We start from the raw sequence: 18,818 nt of genomic DNA, 5'->3' as shown, positions 1-18,818 counted from the left end.
GTCACCCCGCCCGTTGCGGTGATACTTCGGCGGTGGGCCGAAATCCTCCGCTTCACGTCGGACCATTTTTTTTTTTATTTCAGTGGTTGTGCGCTGCTCCGACCCAACAGCGTTCACTGCCTCACACACACACTCCCCAGAAATGTCTTTTTCTTTGTGGTTATCCCTGAAAAGAGGCTACCAAATAAAACCGCTCTTCGGTCTCCACTTCATTTAATAAAATTTCGAGCTTAGACTCGTTGAAGTTGCGCTTCTTACCTTTACTCATCGTTTAAATCTGATAGTGCAGAGAGGGAATCCCCGGTGCAGGCCCTATTTACATTGATTTGCATATTTAAATGGGGGCGTGGACAGGGAGGAGTTCAGCACTTCTGCATGTGCGCTCAATTCCACGTTGATTGGGATGTACAAAGGAAAAGTGCTCGGATCCATGCGTACGCACACATTGATACATCTGAATTTTTTTGTGCTTACGCCAGTTTCTGGATTCTAGCGTACGCCATGTTTTAGTAAGAAAGCCACGCAATTCTTAGTACATGAGGCCCCAGGTGTGGCAATGTACTCAAATCCACTTCTCTGGATTTGAGTACATTGCCTGGTGTTTAGTTGTAGAAGTAGGGGGTAGGAAGTAAGAAATGGGCCTTGCCTCCTGGCCCGATTTGGTGTCACAGATTGTGTGATCTCATTGCACGATGGTCTCTAGGGTAAATACTCTAGAAATATGGCAGTTGATCCATTTTTTTGCAGCTATTCCAGTAACGTGTTGCAGTAAGTGAAGAGTGAAAGGGGTTAAATGTCCTCCGTGGTGCTGGAATTCTATGTTCCCAAGAGTCTATTTTTGTTTGATTCATTGCTCTGACACCTTTCCAGGTTCTCTGATGCTTTGCATTTTCCACCCCCCTTTCCTTCAATTCGACTCTCCAGCTCTAAGCCGCTGCACAGATAAGGGTGCAGGCCAGGCAGATGTTGAAAACGAAAGCCTTTGGATGCAGCCTGCTGTGATATTGCAAGCTCCTGCTGCCTTCACACCGACACACACCCTTTTACCTGGACAACATTTATTCTATACAAACACACACACACACACACACACACACACACACACACACACACACACACACACACACACACACACACACACACACACACACACACACACACACACACACACACACACTCAAAAGATCTGTGTGTTGATGGATGTTTTTGTGAATGGTGGCCCTTTTCCTCTCCCTTGTGATAGGCAGAGCATCTCTAGCTCAGCTCCATTTCTAATTAAATGAAAAACATCCAGGCAGCATTTCACTCTAGTTCTCTCGTTGCACTCTGATTGTGATCCACAATGACAGTAGCAGACAACAGTACTTTTTGTCACCTGTTCTAATTTCTGCAGCAGATTAGATAGGTGTCATAATTTATCAGGAGTTATGCCAGATATGCAAAGTGTTTGTTTTGCGTCCCTTTGTCCTGCTGGAGAAATAAAAGAGAAAACAAAAAAGGAAGGACAGAGGAAAGGAGGCAAGGAGAACAGGAAAGAAAGACGAGAGGAAAAGCAATAGCAAGGAAATAAATGAAGAATTTGAGCCTCGAGATTCCACAAAGAGATAATGATGGACCAGGCTTGGCTGGTTTAAGTGGACCAGATTAAATTTATTTCCCGACAATATAATCCAGACAGTGAACAGGGACTTAGATGTATTGTGTCATGGCCGGGCAAAGAGGAGCCATGTTCAGAGACTCTCTCTAATGAGCTCACCCATGTTGAAGTGCAAAGTAGGGTGACATTAATTCTTAATGGGAGCATTAAAAGCTTAGTTAATGGAGAATAGTGAGCATTTGTGATTAACCGGCCAAATTAATAGCAAGTGTCACATTAAGACTTTGCTGAACTCAGTCTGCTCTCCTTCCTGCTACACAGGTTTTTTTCAGATGAAGGGATTCTGAATGTAGAGTTTTTGGAAATCCCTCCATCGAAAACAAAAGCACAACTCAAAGGTGAAACGATATGGCTCACGTTCAATTTTTATGTCATTGTGAACAAATCAAAGCAACATTTTATCCAGTCCACCAATACCTTCTAACTTCCCCCACCCTATCATGCCTCGCAGGAATAGACGGTATATCAAGTACCAGTACCCGGTTCAACAGTGTGGCTTATTGATTTTTTTTTAACAGTTTTTTGGACAAAAGTGGAGCTCTGTGGGAAAGGAATAAGATGCTGGTCAATCCACACAGCATGACCAACGCATGTTTGTTGCTGAACCTGTTTCCTGTGACCATGTTGACAGGTTAGAGCAGAAAGTGATAGTTCATTTGAAAGTCATACTGACATCATAACATCATCATTTCACTACAGTTTCAATGAGTATATACGGGTTGTAGAATATGTCACAGACATGAAAGAAAATATGACTATTTACTGCATGTGTAGGGGGCATGTCAGTGGGCGAGGCCTCCGAAACAGGAATATTTAAGGGCGTAACATGTTAATGACGATCAAATTCAGCCGCCGCATTTATCAAGGCCCGCTCATTCGTATGCTGAGATTGGTCAGATACGAATGTTTCATAAATCACACGTGGGTCCTTTACTGCGACCAATTCTGCGCTCAGATCTGCGCCCGTTTTCACACAAGATTGATAAATGAGGCCCACTCTGAGGTGTGAAATCAAAAGAGCTCCCCTTAAAGCTTTTATGCTCCTAATGTCTCTGAGCCTTATTGTCATGAAACTGGAGGGGCTTGATCAGTCGTAGTGCTCTGAAGTTATCAGATGTATTTGTTCTGAATAGTTTAACACAAAAGCGGGACCCTCTCTGTCAGCCTGCCGACACTTCAAGCTTTATCTCTAACAACATATTTCTGTCTCTTTTGTGTCTGACTTTACAGCAATCTTTTTCATCTCTGTAAGTGTACAAAGGTCTGTGTGAGCGCTGTTGTTGTGGGGTAATACCTTTGGATGTGTCACACAGTGCATTGTTACATATTGTGATCAATATCAATGTAAAAGCCCCATTTTATCCGTTTATCTGTACAACTATCTTCAAATTTCCAATGACACTGCCCACTTACTAAATTCCCTGTTTGGTTTCATACTGTTGTAGCATAAAACATTACTTATGAAATGCTTCTGACCTTACTCAAGAGAACGTGAAAGCTGGAACCGCTTTTAAACAACAACTTCTTTTCCATTCCTAAGCTTTTCTTTTCATGCTAATATTACCAGCAAGGGAAGGCCAAGTGTTTCAATAGATCCTTGATTAAAGAGCATTTTATATTATTGGAAGCTTCTGCAGTTCAAATCTCCTTCAGTTGCTTTGGTCTGCATGCTAGCACATTCATCTTCTCTGAAGGACACAGATGTTTTATGCCTCCTCTCATGCTCTCACTCTCATTGCTTCATGCATTCTTATGTGATGTACGCAAATCTATTTTTTTGTTCAAAAAGTAATTAATGTGACAGTGTGCTATGACTTTGTTATAAATAACTGCTCTGATTGGATCTACAAGGAATTCAGTCCCTTTCTTGATGCTTGATTTTCTTTTTCTAAACTGCAGTGCGCTAATTCATTACTTGATGTGTGTGTTTGTTTGTGTGTATGCATGTGGTTGTGAGTTAATGCAAGCTTGCATATATCCTCCCCTGTGAGTCAAGTCCCTTTGTGGTAAACCATGAGAGGACAGCTTAATGCATTGTTATGTTTTGACAGAAATTCTCCAGGGGATTCACGTCCACTTTCAAATTCACACACACACACACACACACGCACGCACGCACGCACGCACGCACGCACGCACGCACGCACGCACGCAAGCACGCACGCACGCACGCACGCACGCACGCACACACACACACACACACACAATGCTCATTTATTTTGATAGATCTCAGTTGAGACATACAGAGATGCACTGAACCTGAGCAGGCGGTCAAATTCAATCATTGACCCTGGTTGAGTCGGTCAACCTATTGCTGTTGGAGACTAAAACAGGTGAAGCGAATGTTACGGGTATAGTTGCTCTGCAGAGAGACCAAGTGCTGAAGAACTCAGTTTGGTCCAATCCACTTCAGAAACCCAGACATTCTCCCTTTAGCTGCTGAGGAGGAATGCAGTGACCCAGGAGAACTATCCACCTCTCGGTCATCCTCACTCCATGGGACACTCGCTATTCCTCGCCACAATCTCCTTTTAGACTAAAAATCAATCCCCCAGTTGAGCAGCAGCCCATTTGTCCCTGGCTTTGACAGACCCTTGGGTCAATAAAGGCACTGCATCGCTACTCCCTCGTTGGGCCTCCCAGCAAAGCCCCTGCTTGGCACAGCAATACTCTGACTGCTGTCCATGATAGATGGCACAGGCATATGAATGAAATCACTGGAACAAGTTGGAGCTACTATGCAGCACTGTAACATATTGTTGCCTCTCCTGCTTTTATCTCATCAGATGGTAAAATGACAACTCTGCCCTCTGGATACCCCAGTACATGGTTTATTTTTATTTTTTCCACTAGTGTGAAGGCTGTTTGCAACAATCTTCTGTATAGAACTGCATAGTTATTACCAGGTCCAACAGCATCACTGGTATTGTTGTTGTTGTCGCTGGTGTGATCCCATCGCAAGCCGATCTTTTGTTGATTCATTTTCTTATTATTCAGTCAGTTTTGCTACGCTAGTGAAATGGCCTGAGGGATCTGTCCAACCAAATACCTGCAAAACTAAAACTAACATTCCCATCACTCTCAGCTGTACTTTGTGTTTTGCTCTAATCAGCACGTTTGTATACTAACCTGATAAATTAAGATGGTGAACATAAACATCGAGATGTTAGCATATGGAGTAGTTAAACACACTTCCATGTGTAAGTACAACCTTACAGGACAGCTATAGACTTAAGTCTGTTCATGCCAGACATTTTGCCCATCTGGACACTTTGATATATTAAACATTAAAAATGTAACAAGATTTCTTGTAACTTTTATAAATCTAGAAGGGTACTCAGACAGCGCAGCCCTCCACCAAGGTCATGCCCTATCTTGCAATCTTAATGAAAGTGAAAAATCATTTGTTTATATTCCATGTGATTCTGATCTGCTCCAAAATTTGACAAGTTCTTCTTTCTTCCATGCTGCATCCTACCACCAAGTTTCATTGAAACCAGGCAAGTCGTTTTTCCATATCTTGAGTATCAAACAAACCAAACCAAGACATAATGCCCTTAAGGTAAAAACAAAGTAAAGCACCTATTGTGAGATTTATCCTGTGAAATGGCTTTTTCTCATCTCCCATACTTTCTCCAAGTAACCGGCAAATTGAGTTGTTTCGTGAGCAAATAGCCAACTTAGTTTTTGTGCATGAACCATGTTTAGAAAAATGTTTTTATCTTAAACAAAATAGTGTCTTGTTCCCAGTGAAGTAAACACAGTGCTGATAAGTTTCCCAGATAAAGGTGCAGGAGAATTGTTATTGTACTTTTTACCTTTGATTTCTCAACGTAAGCTATGAGAGATCTTAATCAGCTGTAGAGCCACATCTGAGCCGCTGCACTGCAGCTCTTCATTTTGCCGGGCAGTACCTTTTTTTCAGGCAAATCCTTCACCACAAGTGGCCTGGAATTTCTGGGACTCAGTTGTTGTCAGAGGATGTGTAGCACAGAGGTTGGCAAAATTAATTTCCTTAGTGTTAATAAAAGACAGCTTAGCCTGAATAAGAGGAACATAATTACAAAAATCCTTTAATTTACTTGATTGTCCCTCGGATGAACATGTGGTGTCCTAATTAACCTGCTGCAGCCCAATCCCAGTAATGAGCAGACTAGTGAATCTAATCAGCCTAACCATGTCCTTATTTGTCATGAATAATTGTATGTGTTATTATCATTATTATCAATTACATGTTCTGCAATTATGCATGTCTATTCAGCTCCCCATGCTGTAAGCTTTTTCCTGCGTCACTCTTTTAAAAACACAAGACAACAGTCTCCCAACATACGTACAAAAACATGCGCTTTCTACACTCAGTGGAGTTTCCCAGACTCTCCAAATGATGTCAAAACAAAACATGTCAACCATGTAAACATTTTGAATGATATACGATCAGTACAAAAAGTACAATATCCTTAAACACGGTGGGACAGGCCCTCTTTAACATAAACCAACAGTTGTCAGTGTCACTTCCTATTCTTGTAACTTTGCATCATGTGGCTCATGGTCTAGGCGACTTCCCCTTTTGCCACGTATCAATGCTGACGACAATATTTACTTTCCATCACATCCTCAACAGAAAAGAATTTCCTGTGTGTTGAGCAGTGTTTTAATTTTCTTTTAGGCTTTATGAAGAGTTGAAGATTTCGTCGGTCATGGAGGGAGACGTGCTGTCTTTGTCGTCTTCCTCATCATTATCATCGTCAGCAGCAGCAGGAAAACAGCAAGATACTTCAACAAAGAGCAACAGCAGCCTCCCTCAAAGCCCAAAGGATCGTAAATCACCTGAAGAGTTATGGTATGTGTGTGTGTGTGTGTGTGTGTGTGTGTGTGTGTGTGTGTGTGTGTGTGTGTGTGTGTGTGTGTGTTGTGTGTGTGTGTGTGTGTGTGTGTGTGTGTGTGTGTGTGTGTGTGTGTGTGTGTGTGTGTGTGTGTGTGTGTGTGTGTGTCTTCCACTTTTCTACAAACAGGGGTGGAAACAACACAGAAACATATTAAAGTATAATTTATAACAATTTAATATAACAACTTCACCCACTTCAGCCTGAGTGTGTAAATGAAATGTAGTTTGAGCCTTTTGCAGTATATAATAATCATTTTGTTTTGTTTCTTACGTCTTCAGTGTATAAATCTAAAGGTAACACTACAAAATAATGTAAAAAGGTTAGGTTTAATGAGCTATGGCTTGAGCTTATACCTTTCCAGTCAACATAAACTTGGTTTGGTTTGTCACCACTTTAAAAGTAAGGACTTATTATAATATTTTTTTTCTACTCCTTTTTTACATGTGTCGAAAACAACCAGAATATACTAAACTAAATGATGTGTTATGTCTTTAATTCTAAAGAAAGCCACAGTATGTATACATTATAGTTATCACATTTTTAAAGACGCTCAGTTCAATAAAGTTCAATGAGAGGAGGAATAAAGAGAGAGTGGAGTTTCCAATGAGGTCATAAAGATGTAGGCTTCAGTTCATTATTTCACAACACTGATACTTAACCATCATGTTGTAAAAAAAAATTATACTAAATGTATTTTATAATGCCAAGCCATCAAAATGGAATCGTTTTTGTATATTATGGTCACGTCTTTTATATTTAAGTGACCAATAGTCATAGTTGTTAATGCGGGCAAACTTGGTAAATGCTGTGACTTATCTACCTACACAAACGATTAGTCTGCCTTAAAATAACCATAGTGAAAGAGTGAAACTGCCTACTTCTCTCCCCTGTAAGGGGATCCGACTGTGGGCATTGATCGGTTGCACGCAGAAATGTATCCAGAGTGATATTTGTCAGGGTTGCCACCAGCAAGAAGGAGAAGGATGATCTCTCTCTTTATCATATGCCATGACAGTGAATTACCATATCGCTGCTGGAAGCAGTGGCATTTTGGTGTCCTTCGAAGACGGCAAACGATTGAAAACTTTGTGAAACTGGGTCACACTGTGTATTTCGGCTGTCAGAGAAGCCAAAAGAGACAAGGTTCTGGATCACATAAACATGGAGCATGGTGTGGTCCCAACAGGATGGCTGAATACACATTAGTGACTTGCCACGACAGGGTTTTGGGCATGGGTGTGTTAGCATTTTTTGCTCATACTGGCCACTAAAATTAGGCTCCATTTCATTTGTTTCAAGCTTCTAACTTCATCTTATACTTCACAGTCTTCAGAGCAGTTGGTTCTGTGTGGATAATTCACTCATTAGTGGCCATAAACACCCTTTACTAACGCTCTTTCCTGCCCTGTTGAATTTACAGAGTGAAGATTTGGGCAAATAATAACTCATGTATCCTGATTGTCTGATGAGACTATGTTTGTTCAACACAAACTGCAATGTATCTATCGAAGATAGCAGTTTATTTTGTGAAGAACATAATCTAACTCCAGGATCATATATTTTATTATAAAATAAGGAAAATCCCCTTGTTGATAACAGCACATTTTTAACCAGGATTTATCCAGGATTTTTTTTCAGAAGATCTCTCAAATAAATTGATTGGGGAGACACACTAACTCTTGTTGTTTCTTGTTGTAAGTTGTATAAGATTGATAACACTCTCATGTCTGTACATAAAAAAATATGAAGTTACAGCCAGCAGTCTGTTAGCTCAGCTTAGCATAAAGACTGGAAACAAGGAGAAACAGCTAGTGTGGCTCTGTCCAAAGGTACAAAGGTAAAAAATCTTCTTACCAGCAGTTCTACAGCTCACAGTTGAACACTTTATATCCCATTTGTTTAAACTAAATCATTAAATCAAAGTATAAAAACATGTTGCAATTTCACGGGTCATCACTGTAAAGGGCCTGTACAAGAAATAGTCCCACATAACCCCCTATAAAACTGCAACTTGTTGAGTTGTTTTTGTTTGTTTGTAAACAGAACAGCCAGTTCAGCAAAAAAAGCAATGTCCTTATTTGTAGAAAGTGAGATTTCCATGTCTTTTTATTATAAAGCAGGTTCAGGTGCTAAATACTTTTAAAGGATCAAAACAATCAATACACAACGAAATGCACACAGCCTGTATTCAGAAACTGTGTCTTTAAACAAGCCTTTAGGACTTCTGTACAGTTGTGATGTCACAAATATACTATATATAGGTAGAAAGTGCCATTACAGTCATTCCTCAGTTGCAATGGTGCAGAGAAGCCAAGAGCGTAGATGTGGAAGACCCGACCAACCAGTGCTGACTGTGCCTTTTCAGGAGGGGTACAGGCGCTAAAACGGAGACGTTTCAGAGTATGAATACAGATATATTCAGACAGGCAGTATAAAATAATGTGTTTTTTTGAACATTAAAGCATGTAAACATGTTCTAGTGAAAAACACAAAATACAAGTATGGACCTAAAGATAGGTCCATTTTAACAGTCAGTTTGAAAGGAGAAATTTCTCATTTCATATTCCCATCAACCCTCAGTGGCCTTTGTGCGTGACTGATAGAAACCTGCTGGTACAAAGTTCAGGAATATATACATTTAATATCATTTTGAGACCTGCATCTTCCCATTTGTATTGCTTTGAATATAACTGTCTAAAATTGCAAAAAGCAGGACACTGTACGTAAGTGGATGAAAGTGTGTATTGGCGAGGGAGTTTGGCCTTAAGGGGGATGAGAGGTGATCGCAGATTGTGATTCTTTGTAGTACTTAGCTCTGTGAGGTTACAGCAGTCCTACCTTCAGTATGTTTGTGTGAAGAAGCCCTGGGGGATACAGGCAGAGTTGTGTGTTCTTCTATGAGCAGACCCACGGGGGCTTTAGATCTTAGCTGTCTCCCCGTCAGCTATTCCTATGAGACAAGACCTCACAACAGGGCTGGTGGAAAGGAAACTAGTATGACTAATTAATCCTTGCAAATAGTTTTCTTTTCTCCAAATGGCTCACCAGAAATCAACATTTTCCAGGGTTCATCACCCATATTGTTTCCACAGGCTATCGATATGCAAACACATCTGACAATAAACAGAGTTTCTGATTAGCATTGACTCTAGATGCAGAGAAATGCATCACTTTCTGCCTGTGTGTTTCTTGAGTACATAATGTGACTGTGCATGCATGTGTGTGTGTGTGTGTGTGTGTGTGTGTGTGTGTGTGTGTGTGTGTGTGTGTGTGTGTGTGTGTGTGTGTGTGTGTGTGTGTGTGTGTGTGTGTGTGTGTGTGTGTGTGTGTGCGCGCGCGCGTGGGTGTGCATAATAGCTTCGATTCTCTGTAAGTGCACTCTAGGCGAGTGGGTGTTCAAAAGTACTCTGACGCTCTTTTGTGCGCTCATGTGTTTGCTTATTAATGGAAATCCTGCACTAATGTTCTTCATCATGACTTTATTTATGGCACATATTCTATGTGACTGTACCTGTGTGTGTGTGTGTGTGTGTGTGTGTGTGTGTGTGTGTGTGTGTGTGTGTGTGTGTGTGTGTGTGTGTGTGTGTGTGTGTGTGTGTGTGTGTGTGTGTGTGTGTGTGTGTGTGTGTGTTTGTGTGCGTGCGTGTGTGCAGGACAGAGGATGTGAGTCCCGTAGGTGGCAGGCTGCTGTCCAGTGAGGAGCAGGTCACGCTGATCACTGAGAGTATGACTGTCACCTCCACTGACCAGGAGAAACTGCTGCTGCTCAACAAGAACACCGAGCTCCGCAGAGTCAACAAAGAGGTACAACACCACCTTTAACCAGTGCAGATTCTCTGCAGGTCCACATTTGTATTGCCTATGTTGGCAATTAAATTTAGTTCTCTCTGAAAACCAGAGGACTGTGGGCGTTGTGTGAAAACTGCTGCTAAGCTGTGAGTAAGCGTCATTAAAGTTATACAACCTTTGTTTCTGGATTTTAATTAGATGCTGCTTGATAAAAAAGTGAAATAGACAAGGTTAAATGATTATCTTAATTGATAACTGTGTGAGATTTACATTACTGTAAACTGTAATGTATTTAGGGCACGTACTGAATGAAGAGTGTAGCGCTTCACCTCACTGACCTGAATTAACTTCCTGATGCCCATGTTGTTGCAAGGACAGACTGAGAATGACGACGTAATGATTGAGTAATCAATGCTGTCTATGGCTACAGTGGAGGCTGATGATCATGTGATGATGATGATGGTGTGTTACAGCTGATGAAGCTGAATGAGGACTGGGATCAGGTGTACCGCAGTGCCACGCTGAGTCTACAGCACAGACTGGAGGAGTTGGAGCTGGAGAACAGTGCAATCAAACAGCTCAACAGCAGACTGCTGCTCAAAGTCGAGCACCATCAGGTAAACGCACAATAGTACTTCATGTGTAGGTAAAGTAAAGGGTAGTAAAGGGTTGCTCGATTAAGACAAAAATCCTAATCATAATTATTTTAGTCAGTTTTCAAATCACAATTACAAGTATACAATTTTACAATTATATATCTACTGTATATATAAATTTAAATAAATAGAAAAATAATAATAAATAATGTAATAGTATAATGTTAATACACTCCTAATGAAAACTTCTTAACATATATTCAATATATTCAAATAATACATTACCAAATAAATTACACTAACATTTTTTCAACATTCAGTAAACTATATTCAACATATTCCAGTCAGTAAGTCAGCAAAAATGGGCAAAAGTGCACTGTTATAAAGGAAAAGAGTGAGCTGCATTTATGCCACAAGACGCAAGACAAAATGAGAGCATCATTGTGAAACAGAATGTGGCAAAAATATTAATTTTATCCTGATTATCTTGTTTTCATAATCTCTGGAAGCCAAAATCGTAATTGAAAAAAAAATGTGATCAATTGCTCTGTCCTCAGATACAGCATATGAGGGAGGATGGGTTATGGCAGTTTAGATGTTGGAAGATATTAAATGTGGTTTACATGTGTGAGGTTTTACTGCTGTGTTTGGGTCCGTAGAGTGCAAAGGAGTACTATGAGCAGGCGTTGATGCAGGAGCTGAAGAAGAACCAGGAGCTGCAGGAATACATGAGATTGGTGGAGAGCAGGCTGCACCACCCAGACCGAGACCGTACACCTGTCAAACTGGTATTTTACCTGCCAGTGGGATATTTTATGATCTATGACTCGAGCACGGCTAATCAATTTATCTTATGTCTTCACTGAAGGGCAGCTTCAGCGCTGTGACACTAGATCCTGTGTCAGGCCCCACCGCTAATCCTCCAGGGGGTCCCGAGCTGTCACCCAGTCACATCACCGGATACAACCCCTCATCATCCTTTTTCCCAGCTTCTTCCAGCCCAGAGGCAGGACGGCAGGGAAAAAGCCAGAGACGTAGTACCCCACTGGGTGCGCTGCGAGGGTCCCAGCAAGAAGTTCAGGTTCTAAAAGAGCAGCTGGAGGCAATGCAGTGTCAGGTGGGATGCTTTCTTTCGCACAGCATCAAAAAAATGTTTCCATTCCTGATGTGATAGGAGCAGAATCGATATCAACTTGCTGTTGCCAGGGAAAGATTTGCTTAATGCTTAAACCTGAATTAGATGGTGAACTGCTCCACCAAGTGGTGGCTGGGTGCTCACAGCAAAATAAGAAGTATCTGCAGTTCACAAGATGTGGCTTTGATATTGGCTCACTGCCATATTGATGTCTTGTGTCAGCAGACCCAGATTTATGAAGCAGAATATCAAACGGAGCATAATGACCACAAACGCACACTGCAGGAGAACCAGAGGCTGAGGAAGAAGAAGGAGGAGACACACCAACAGGTTTTACTACTGCAAGAGCAGGTAGTGTTTTCTTTGTCTGTACACTTACTGCACACTGTTAAAAGCACACACTCACACGCAAAGACATACACATTCACATTCACACTTACACATAAATTATTAAACATGTCTGTGGTATAATCTTGACTCAAAACCAACCCAAAAATCAATACAACTAATTGATCATGCAGTCCTGCATTTATTTTGTTTATCCCATCAAATGTTGGATTGGTTGAATGTGGAGGTTATGGTTAACTAAAATGTGAAATATGGTTAAATATGCTATGTCTAGCTAAGCTACTGTGGTAACCATGTGATCCAAAAGCTAAATTAAATTTAAAGGTCTTGATGAGATATTGTCACCTCCTCATCTCCTCCAAGGTGTCTACTGTTTTGACAAAATATGGTGATGAATCCACATTGAGCTGATTCCTGGTATCAAGGTATCCGTCACTGGAATCTGATGTTTATTTTTTTTTCTGATTTTACCGTCTGTGGTTCTGACATTTGCACAGCTCAAGGTCTATGAGGATGACTTCCGGCGGGAGAGGTCTGACAAACAGATGCTGCAGCGGCTGTTGTTGAAAAAAACGCCCCCGAACAAGGACCCTGTGCTTATCCACCGCTGCAATAATGAGCAGCAGCCACCAGGAGGAGACAAAAGGACACAAAGTGGAGAGAAAAGACACCAGCAGCACCCACTCTGCCCAAATCACCCAAACAGGGACAAAGAGTCAGACTGAGGGGAGTGGGGACATCTTCATACACTGTAAATTAAGTTTTAAATGTATAATTTCTACTTGATAACATTTTTAGCCCTCATTCTTTAGTTGTCATTCACGGTCACTGATTTTGCACTTTTTTATCTGATTAACATAGACAAATGTATGTTAATGTTTTCAATCTGATACCAAATGCATTGTTTGCTCTTAAGGTTACAATTAAATGATAGATTATACTATACTTTCTTGATATTACTTGCCATAAAAGAAACAGAAGCCAAGTTTGGTACCTATATTAATATATCTTATATAACTTCTTTCTTATATCCTGTATCTCTTTCCAATATACTGTACCTTTTGTTTACTCTGACTTTCATTACTACAAAACCAAGGCCATTAACCAAATATAAAAAGTCAAAATGATAAAACAAATAAATAATAATAACTGATATAAATTTGCTGGTGGTTTGTTACCTGCCTCTACATCTCTGTGTAAGAGGAGGCTACCCAGCTCATTTCTAATAATTGTTGAATCATTTCTTCTACATGTGCTTCATTACTTTGTCTGTAAATGTCTGTAAAATGACTTTTTGCTCAAATGTCTTGGCTCATTAAAAAAAATGCCACATCCACACGATAAGAGGCAATGACACCAGAATGTCAGACAAGGAAGTTGCATTGGGTGGATATTCCCCAGAACAGCTGTTAAGGAGCAGCCGGTGTCCTCTGAAGTGTGCTGCTGAGTTAATGTTTGCTCTGACGCTGAAGGAAGTTTACTGCTGCTGGTCACTGGTCCACATCTGAACCCAAGCTACTGACACACATCACACAACCGAGGTGGCCACTGGGTAATCAGGAGTTTTTCCTCTGTTTACTTTCTCAGCATCCTCGAAAAATTCCTCTAAGAGACTGTGAACGATTCCTACAATTAAAGCACACGACATGAAGTGTATTGTAAAGCAGCGTATACCAAGTAATGTCTTAAATTGTCTTAATTTAGTCATTGATTTATTGATTGATGAAATGACACACACACACACATATAATCATATAGAATAATCTCATAGCCACAAAAAAACAAGGACACCAGGAAGCAATATCACATGTTTCTAGTCACTGTGAAGGAAGTTGAAACGTGGATGCTGATTTCTCTTTGACCACACACACACACGACATAATCTACATCCTCAAACATGATTCAACCCACACACAGGTTCCAGAAAAGTAGGTTGACAACTTGTTTGTATGTTGCTAAGCATCTTCTTCCTTCCCTATTTATGAATCAAAATGCTTTAAGCGCTAAGTAAATAAGTAAGGGACTGTGTGAAAATAATTAGGATGGGGTCAGAAAAGAGTGTGTATTTTTAACATTTTCTTTTGTTTCGCTCACTCTACTCTGCAACAGCGTTGATGCTTGGGTCTGACTCACTCTTTCTCCAGAACCTCTTGAAACTTGAAAATGGTTTTATTTTCAGTGTTTTGTCATATGGATGGAGAGTTTTGATACATTCACAGTATTTATATAGCACCTCAAGCTTCTTTATAATAAAAAGAATACATGGAAATGTCACTTTTTATAAATGAGATCATTGTTTATTTACTCAATAAATAGTGAGATTCAGCATCCCTTCTCACCCTGTTTTGTTTTTGTGAACATCTGATGTTCTTATATGCATATAAATGTAGGATAAAAAAAGATGAAAAAGGAAAAACCGAATTCAAATAATAGTAGGCTTATTCCATTACATGGATATAAGAATAAATACAATTATATTCAAAACAATGATTATAATAACCTACTAAGTACGTTTACCTACTAGCATTTTCCCTTCCCTTGTAAACACATGCTTGGAATAACACACCCTTCACACACAATATGCAATTATTATTTATCCTGTGATCAGTCATCCTTCCTTCACTCTCTGAGTTCCTGACAAGGAAGAGAAAAGTTGAATATAAGGTGTGGATATGTGGGAAAGTAATGAGTTACCTTGAACTAAATACCTCATACTTTCCAGTATGAGAAAAGTTATCTCATACAATAAATCAGTCACTAACTATTTCCTGATGTTAAAACATGAGGTTAGTCCTGTTCCTGACATTACACCAACATGAAACAATGGCCCACCTCACCTGAACTACACAGAAATGCAAAGGTAGTGTGCGTCACAGTCATGGTTTTTCCCAATTTGATAATTCACATTGACATGTGATGTCATTTTAAGATGTGCATTAATTGTAAGATGTTGACAAAAGGATGTGGAGTTTCCAGAAGGTGCTTTGTGCAGTATAAAATAATGGCCACAGACGAGCTTGGCAGTATCCAGAGCCCAGACTCAGAGAGAGGAGGAGAAGACTGAGCAGCAAACAGGTATGGAAACTATAGAATATGATACTTTAAGCAAAAGTTATAGTTAAATAAAAGGTGGGGTCGAATAGGCTTAAGGACATTTTGTCTCAAAAACTAGATGTTAGACAGAATAGTGACTATATGTAAACAAAATGTTTTCTCTCTGTTCTTCTCTCTAACATCCACCTCTACCACAGAGAGTCTCTACCTTATACATTTTGGAAGCAGAAGGCCCAGAGGCATCAGCAGTGAAACAGAGATGACTACATCAGCGGCTAAACTTCAGGAGGTCTATACCCAGCGTGGTTTCCTCTCTGCGCTGCCTGTGTTGAATGAGACTGAGCTAAGGGAGGCCAAGAATGCCTTTTCTGAGCTGGAAAGAGAATTCGGTAAGTAGCACCAGCCGTAGCACTGGATGATGAAGGACAGAAGGGATGAAAAGGGAAACGACGTGATGCAGAAATGAAATATTCTAATTAAATTGAGAGTTTGCTCACCATCTTTGGTTCAAAGTGCGTCTGTCAGTGTACTATATATTCTGTGTGTTTCCAGGTGAAGAGTACACCGGGTACAGCCTCCACAATGTTCACCTTCAGTATCCGTGGGTGAGGGATCTGACCAAACACCCTCAAATCTTACAAGTGGTCAAAGCCATCCTGGGCCCTGACGTCATCCTGCTGGACTCGCGCTTCATTTGTAAATACCCAACAGTCAAACCTGACATCCAGGAGAATGGAGAAGGAGGAACCAAACCCGAGCTTCCATACGTGGCCTGGCATCAGGATATGAGGTAGATTTGCGTACTGAAAAAGAAACCTTGAGAGGTTTTTGTTTTGCTCCATTTTGTTTGGTCTGACTGTAAGTGTTTTGTTCACAGGTATTGGGGGATTGCTGGTGGGCCTGTTCTCTCTGTGTGGCTCGCCTTGGATGACTCACTGCAAGAGAACGGTGCCCTTCAAGTCATCCCAGGTACCTCATTTACGACTCATTTATTCTTCTTGTTTATGCCGTTGGTCACTGACCTAGCTGGACCTTAGCACAACAAAAGCTGTCTTAAAAAGGTCTTTGACTGTGTTATTTTTGGTCTTTGTGACCTGTAGGTAGCCACTGCTCTGGCATGTTACCCCATCAGCAAGCCATCCTCCCTGGAAACATGCTGTCAGTCAATCAGGAGATCCCTGAGGAGCTGGTGCAGGCTGATGAAGCTGTGCTATGTCCTCTGTTGGCTGGGCAGATGTCTGTGAGTTTACTTCTTGTTTGTCTAAGATGACGATGTTATGAATGGGTTTGAGTTCAATACAAGGTGAATTAACAAGGATTTCTTTTAAATAGATTCATGATGGACTCCTTGTCCATGCCAGCGATGCCAACACTTCCCAGAAGAGGCGCTGTGGGTTTGTGATTCGTTATGTTCCCACCTGTGCATATCCCACAGAGGTGAGACAAACATGAATATAGACATGTTGCTATATTACATGAGGATTGTAATCTCACTAGCTGTACATTGATCCTGATTCTTTTTGTTGCCGTTAGGATCCTGATCGTCCCAGGAAATTTGCTGCAACAATGACAGCCTGTGGAACGGATCAGTTCAACCACTTCTCCAACAAAACCACATGAATACTTTGTTGGTTCTTCTTATATTATTTGCTTATGTCAAATGTCTATTCTATGTTTGTGAATGATATAATTTGATAGAAATAAGGGCAGATTGCTATAGTTTGTATCATTATACTGTATATATTATATATCATCAATATTACATTATTTTTATGTTCAGGATGTGTGGACACTGATTTTGCTAGCAGCTTTTAAATAAACGTGAAAATACCCTTACACCGGTCAATTTGTGAATGTCAGTTCAACCCAGTTCACTACAACTCTGCCAAATATTGAGGACATATTCTTTCTGAAGAAAGACGAAAGTATTGAAATATGATGCAAAAGTGAAGAAATATTTTTTTGTAAATAGGATTTGGTAATACAAATAAACAACCCTCATATCTAAAACTTCAGTCATTTAGTCATAGTTTTTTTTAGTATGGAAAATGTAATATGTCGACCTATAAATTCAAAGTTCATTAACTGTTTCAAGCGTCAAGACTCAATAAAATATGTTATTTCTAACCCAAAGAACTGTTTCACTTCAAGTTTGTCTTTGATGCACAAAGGTTGTCAAAATGGCATTCAGAATACTTACTCATATAATGCAGCTTAAAAGAGTAAAGTTGTCCTGTTCTGGAAAATAGTTCATTATTGATACAGTATTTGTGGATTCATGTAAGATTTCAGAAATAAGGAGTAAAAGTTTGAACATTACCAGAAGCAACACCTGTGTTACTGTACAGACTTTAAATGTTATTGTCTACAATGACAATGCCTTTGAGCAGCACTATACACATCAGACAACAGTACTAACACCAGCACATATGAGCACACAGACAATGGCAGACAACAGAAGGCTACACACTCGGGCCTGTTTTGTGATGCCTATTGATTAAGACTATGATGGCAGGGATTAGGCCTTTCCCAAAGCGAGCCCTTCTCCACCTCAGTGCTTTGTACCTGTGTCCGCAGGCAGTAAGCAGGAAAAACAGTAAAGTATGGTAGTGATTGAGTCTGTGGGTGTGTTCTATTGAGGTTGCAATGCGAGAAATGGCCATAATGTTTAGCTCTGCGAGGTTGAGTGTGGCAGGTCCAATTATCCTATACTTGAACCTACCATTTCATTGTGGGTTGTTGTTATTATTTAAACAAGCAAATGGAGAACCAGTACCAAAGTCAGATATGTAAATCAACTAAACATTAAGTCATGTTCATTGACCCTTCACATGCAACTATATGCTGGTCGTACATGTAGAAGCCACGGGGATCTCTGCCTGCACAAACTTGGTCTATGTGGGCTGAAGAATCACCTGCCCTGTGTAATAAACCACTCAGTCTCTTCCATGTTAAGTACAAACAAAATATAAAGTATATTTTTTATTAGAATATTAACCCACATTTTGTATTTTGTGGATTCATTTAATTAACACTTTACTGTGCCATACTGTCACTTGGTTCTGTAGGAAATGCTGCTACATTTTTAACACTGTTATCACTTATCGCTCCTTCTCACTTATTTAGTTTGTACTTATTTTATTTCAATCTGCTGCTAAACTGCACAGTGCGTATTGTTGTATATTGTATATACCTACGCTTAACCACAATGTCTGTTGCACTCTGTCACACTTAGTTCATTGTTTGATTTATTTTACGTTAGCTTTATTTGATTTGATTATGTTAGCTTATTGTTACTCTGATCCTTTCCCATCTTTGTATTGAAACTGTTGCACTATAATTTCCCTCGGGAT

At 40.2% G+C, this 18,818-nt stretch overlaps 2 protein-coding genes across 3 annotated transcripts; both read left to right on the top strand.

Moving 5' to 3' along the window:
- The first annotated feature begins 6,279 nt into the window (after positions 1–6,279).
- On the top strand, positions 6,280–13,459 carry LOC310947821 (uncharacterized protein). 2 transcript variants are annotated; one of them, XM_083914781.1, is made up of 7 exons: positions 6,280–6,497; positions 10,197–10,347; positions 10,806–10,949; positions 11,588–11,716; positions 11,797–12,045; positions 12,289–12,414; positions 12,909–13,459. In XM_083914781.1, the coding sequence occupies exons 1-7, from the start codon at positions 6,355–6,357 to the stop codon at positions 13,134–13,136; spliced, it is 1,170 nt and encodes a 389-aa protein (XP_083770907.1). In that variant the 5' UTR covers positions 6,280–6,354; the 3' UTR covers positions 13,137–13,459. The 2 variants fall into 2 exon arrangements, with proteins under 2 accessions (XP_083770907.1, XP_083770906.1); XM_083914780.1 differs by having other exon boundaries at positions 6,280–6,509.
- Positions 13,460–15,724: 2,265 nt separating this feature from the next.
- On the top strand, positions 15,725–17,085 carry LOC310948335 (phytanoyl-CoA dioxygenase domain-containing protein 1-like; the record flags this gene model as incomplete). The annotated part of the gene is made up of 6 exons (XM_083915428.1): positions 15,725–15,854; positions 16,018–16,255; positions 16,343–16,434; positions 16,566–16,705; positions 16,798–16,902; positions 16,999–17,085. 6 exons carry the CDS (start codon positions 15,725–15,727, stop codon positions 17,083–17,085), a joined length of 792 nt encoding a protein of 263 aa, XP_083771554.1.
- Between the last annotated feature and the right edge of the window lie 1,733 nt (positions 17,086–18,818).

The sequence above is a fragment of the Echiichthys vipera genome, assembly GCF_963691815.1.
Source record: "Echiichthys vipera genome assembly, chromosome: 6".
Taxonomy (NCBI): domain Eukaryota; kingdom Metazoa; phylum Chordata; class Actinopteri; order Perciformes; family Trachinidae; genus Echiichthys; species Echiichthys vipera.
This window is presented reverse-complemented; position numbering and strand designations above follow the sequence as displayed.

Bases quoted from the DNA above. Each gene is read 5' to 3' on its own strand.
- LOC310947821 (XM_083914780.1), top strand. From the start codon at position 6,355: ATGGAGGGAGACGTGCTGTCTTTGTCGTCTTCCTCATCATTATCATCG. The intron at 6,510-10,196 runs GTGTGTGTGTGT...GCGTGTGTGCAG, and splicing joins GAGTTATGGTATGTGTGTGT to GACAGAGGATGTGAGTCCCG. The intron at 12,046-12,288 runs GTGGGATGCTTT...TTGTGTCAGCAG, and splicing joins TGGAGGCAATGCAGTGTCAG to ACCCAGATTTATGAAGCAGA.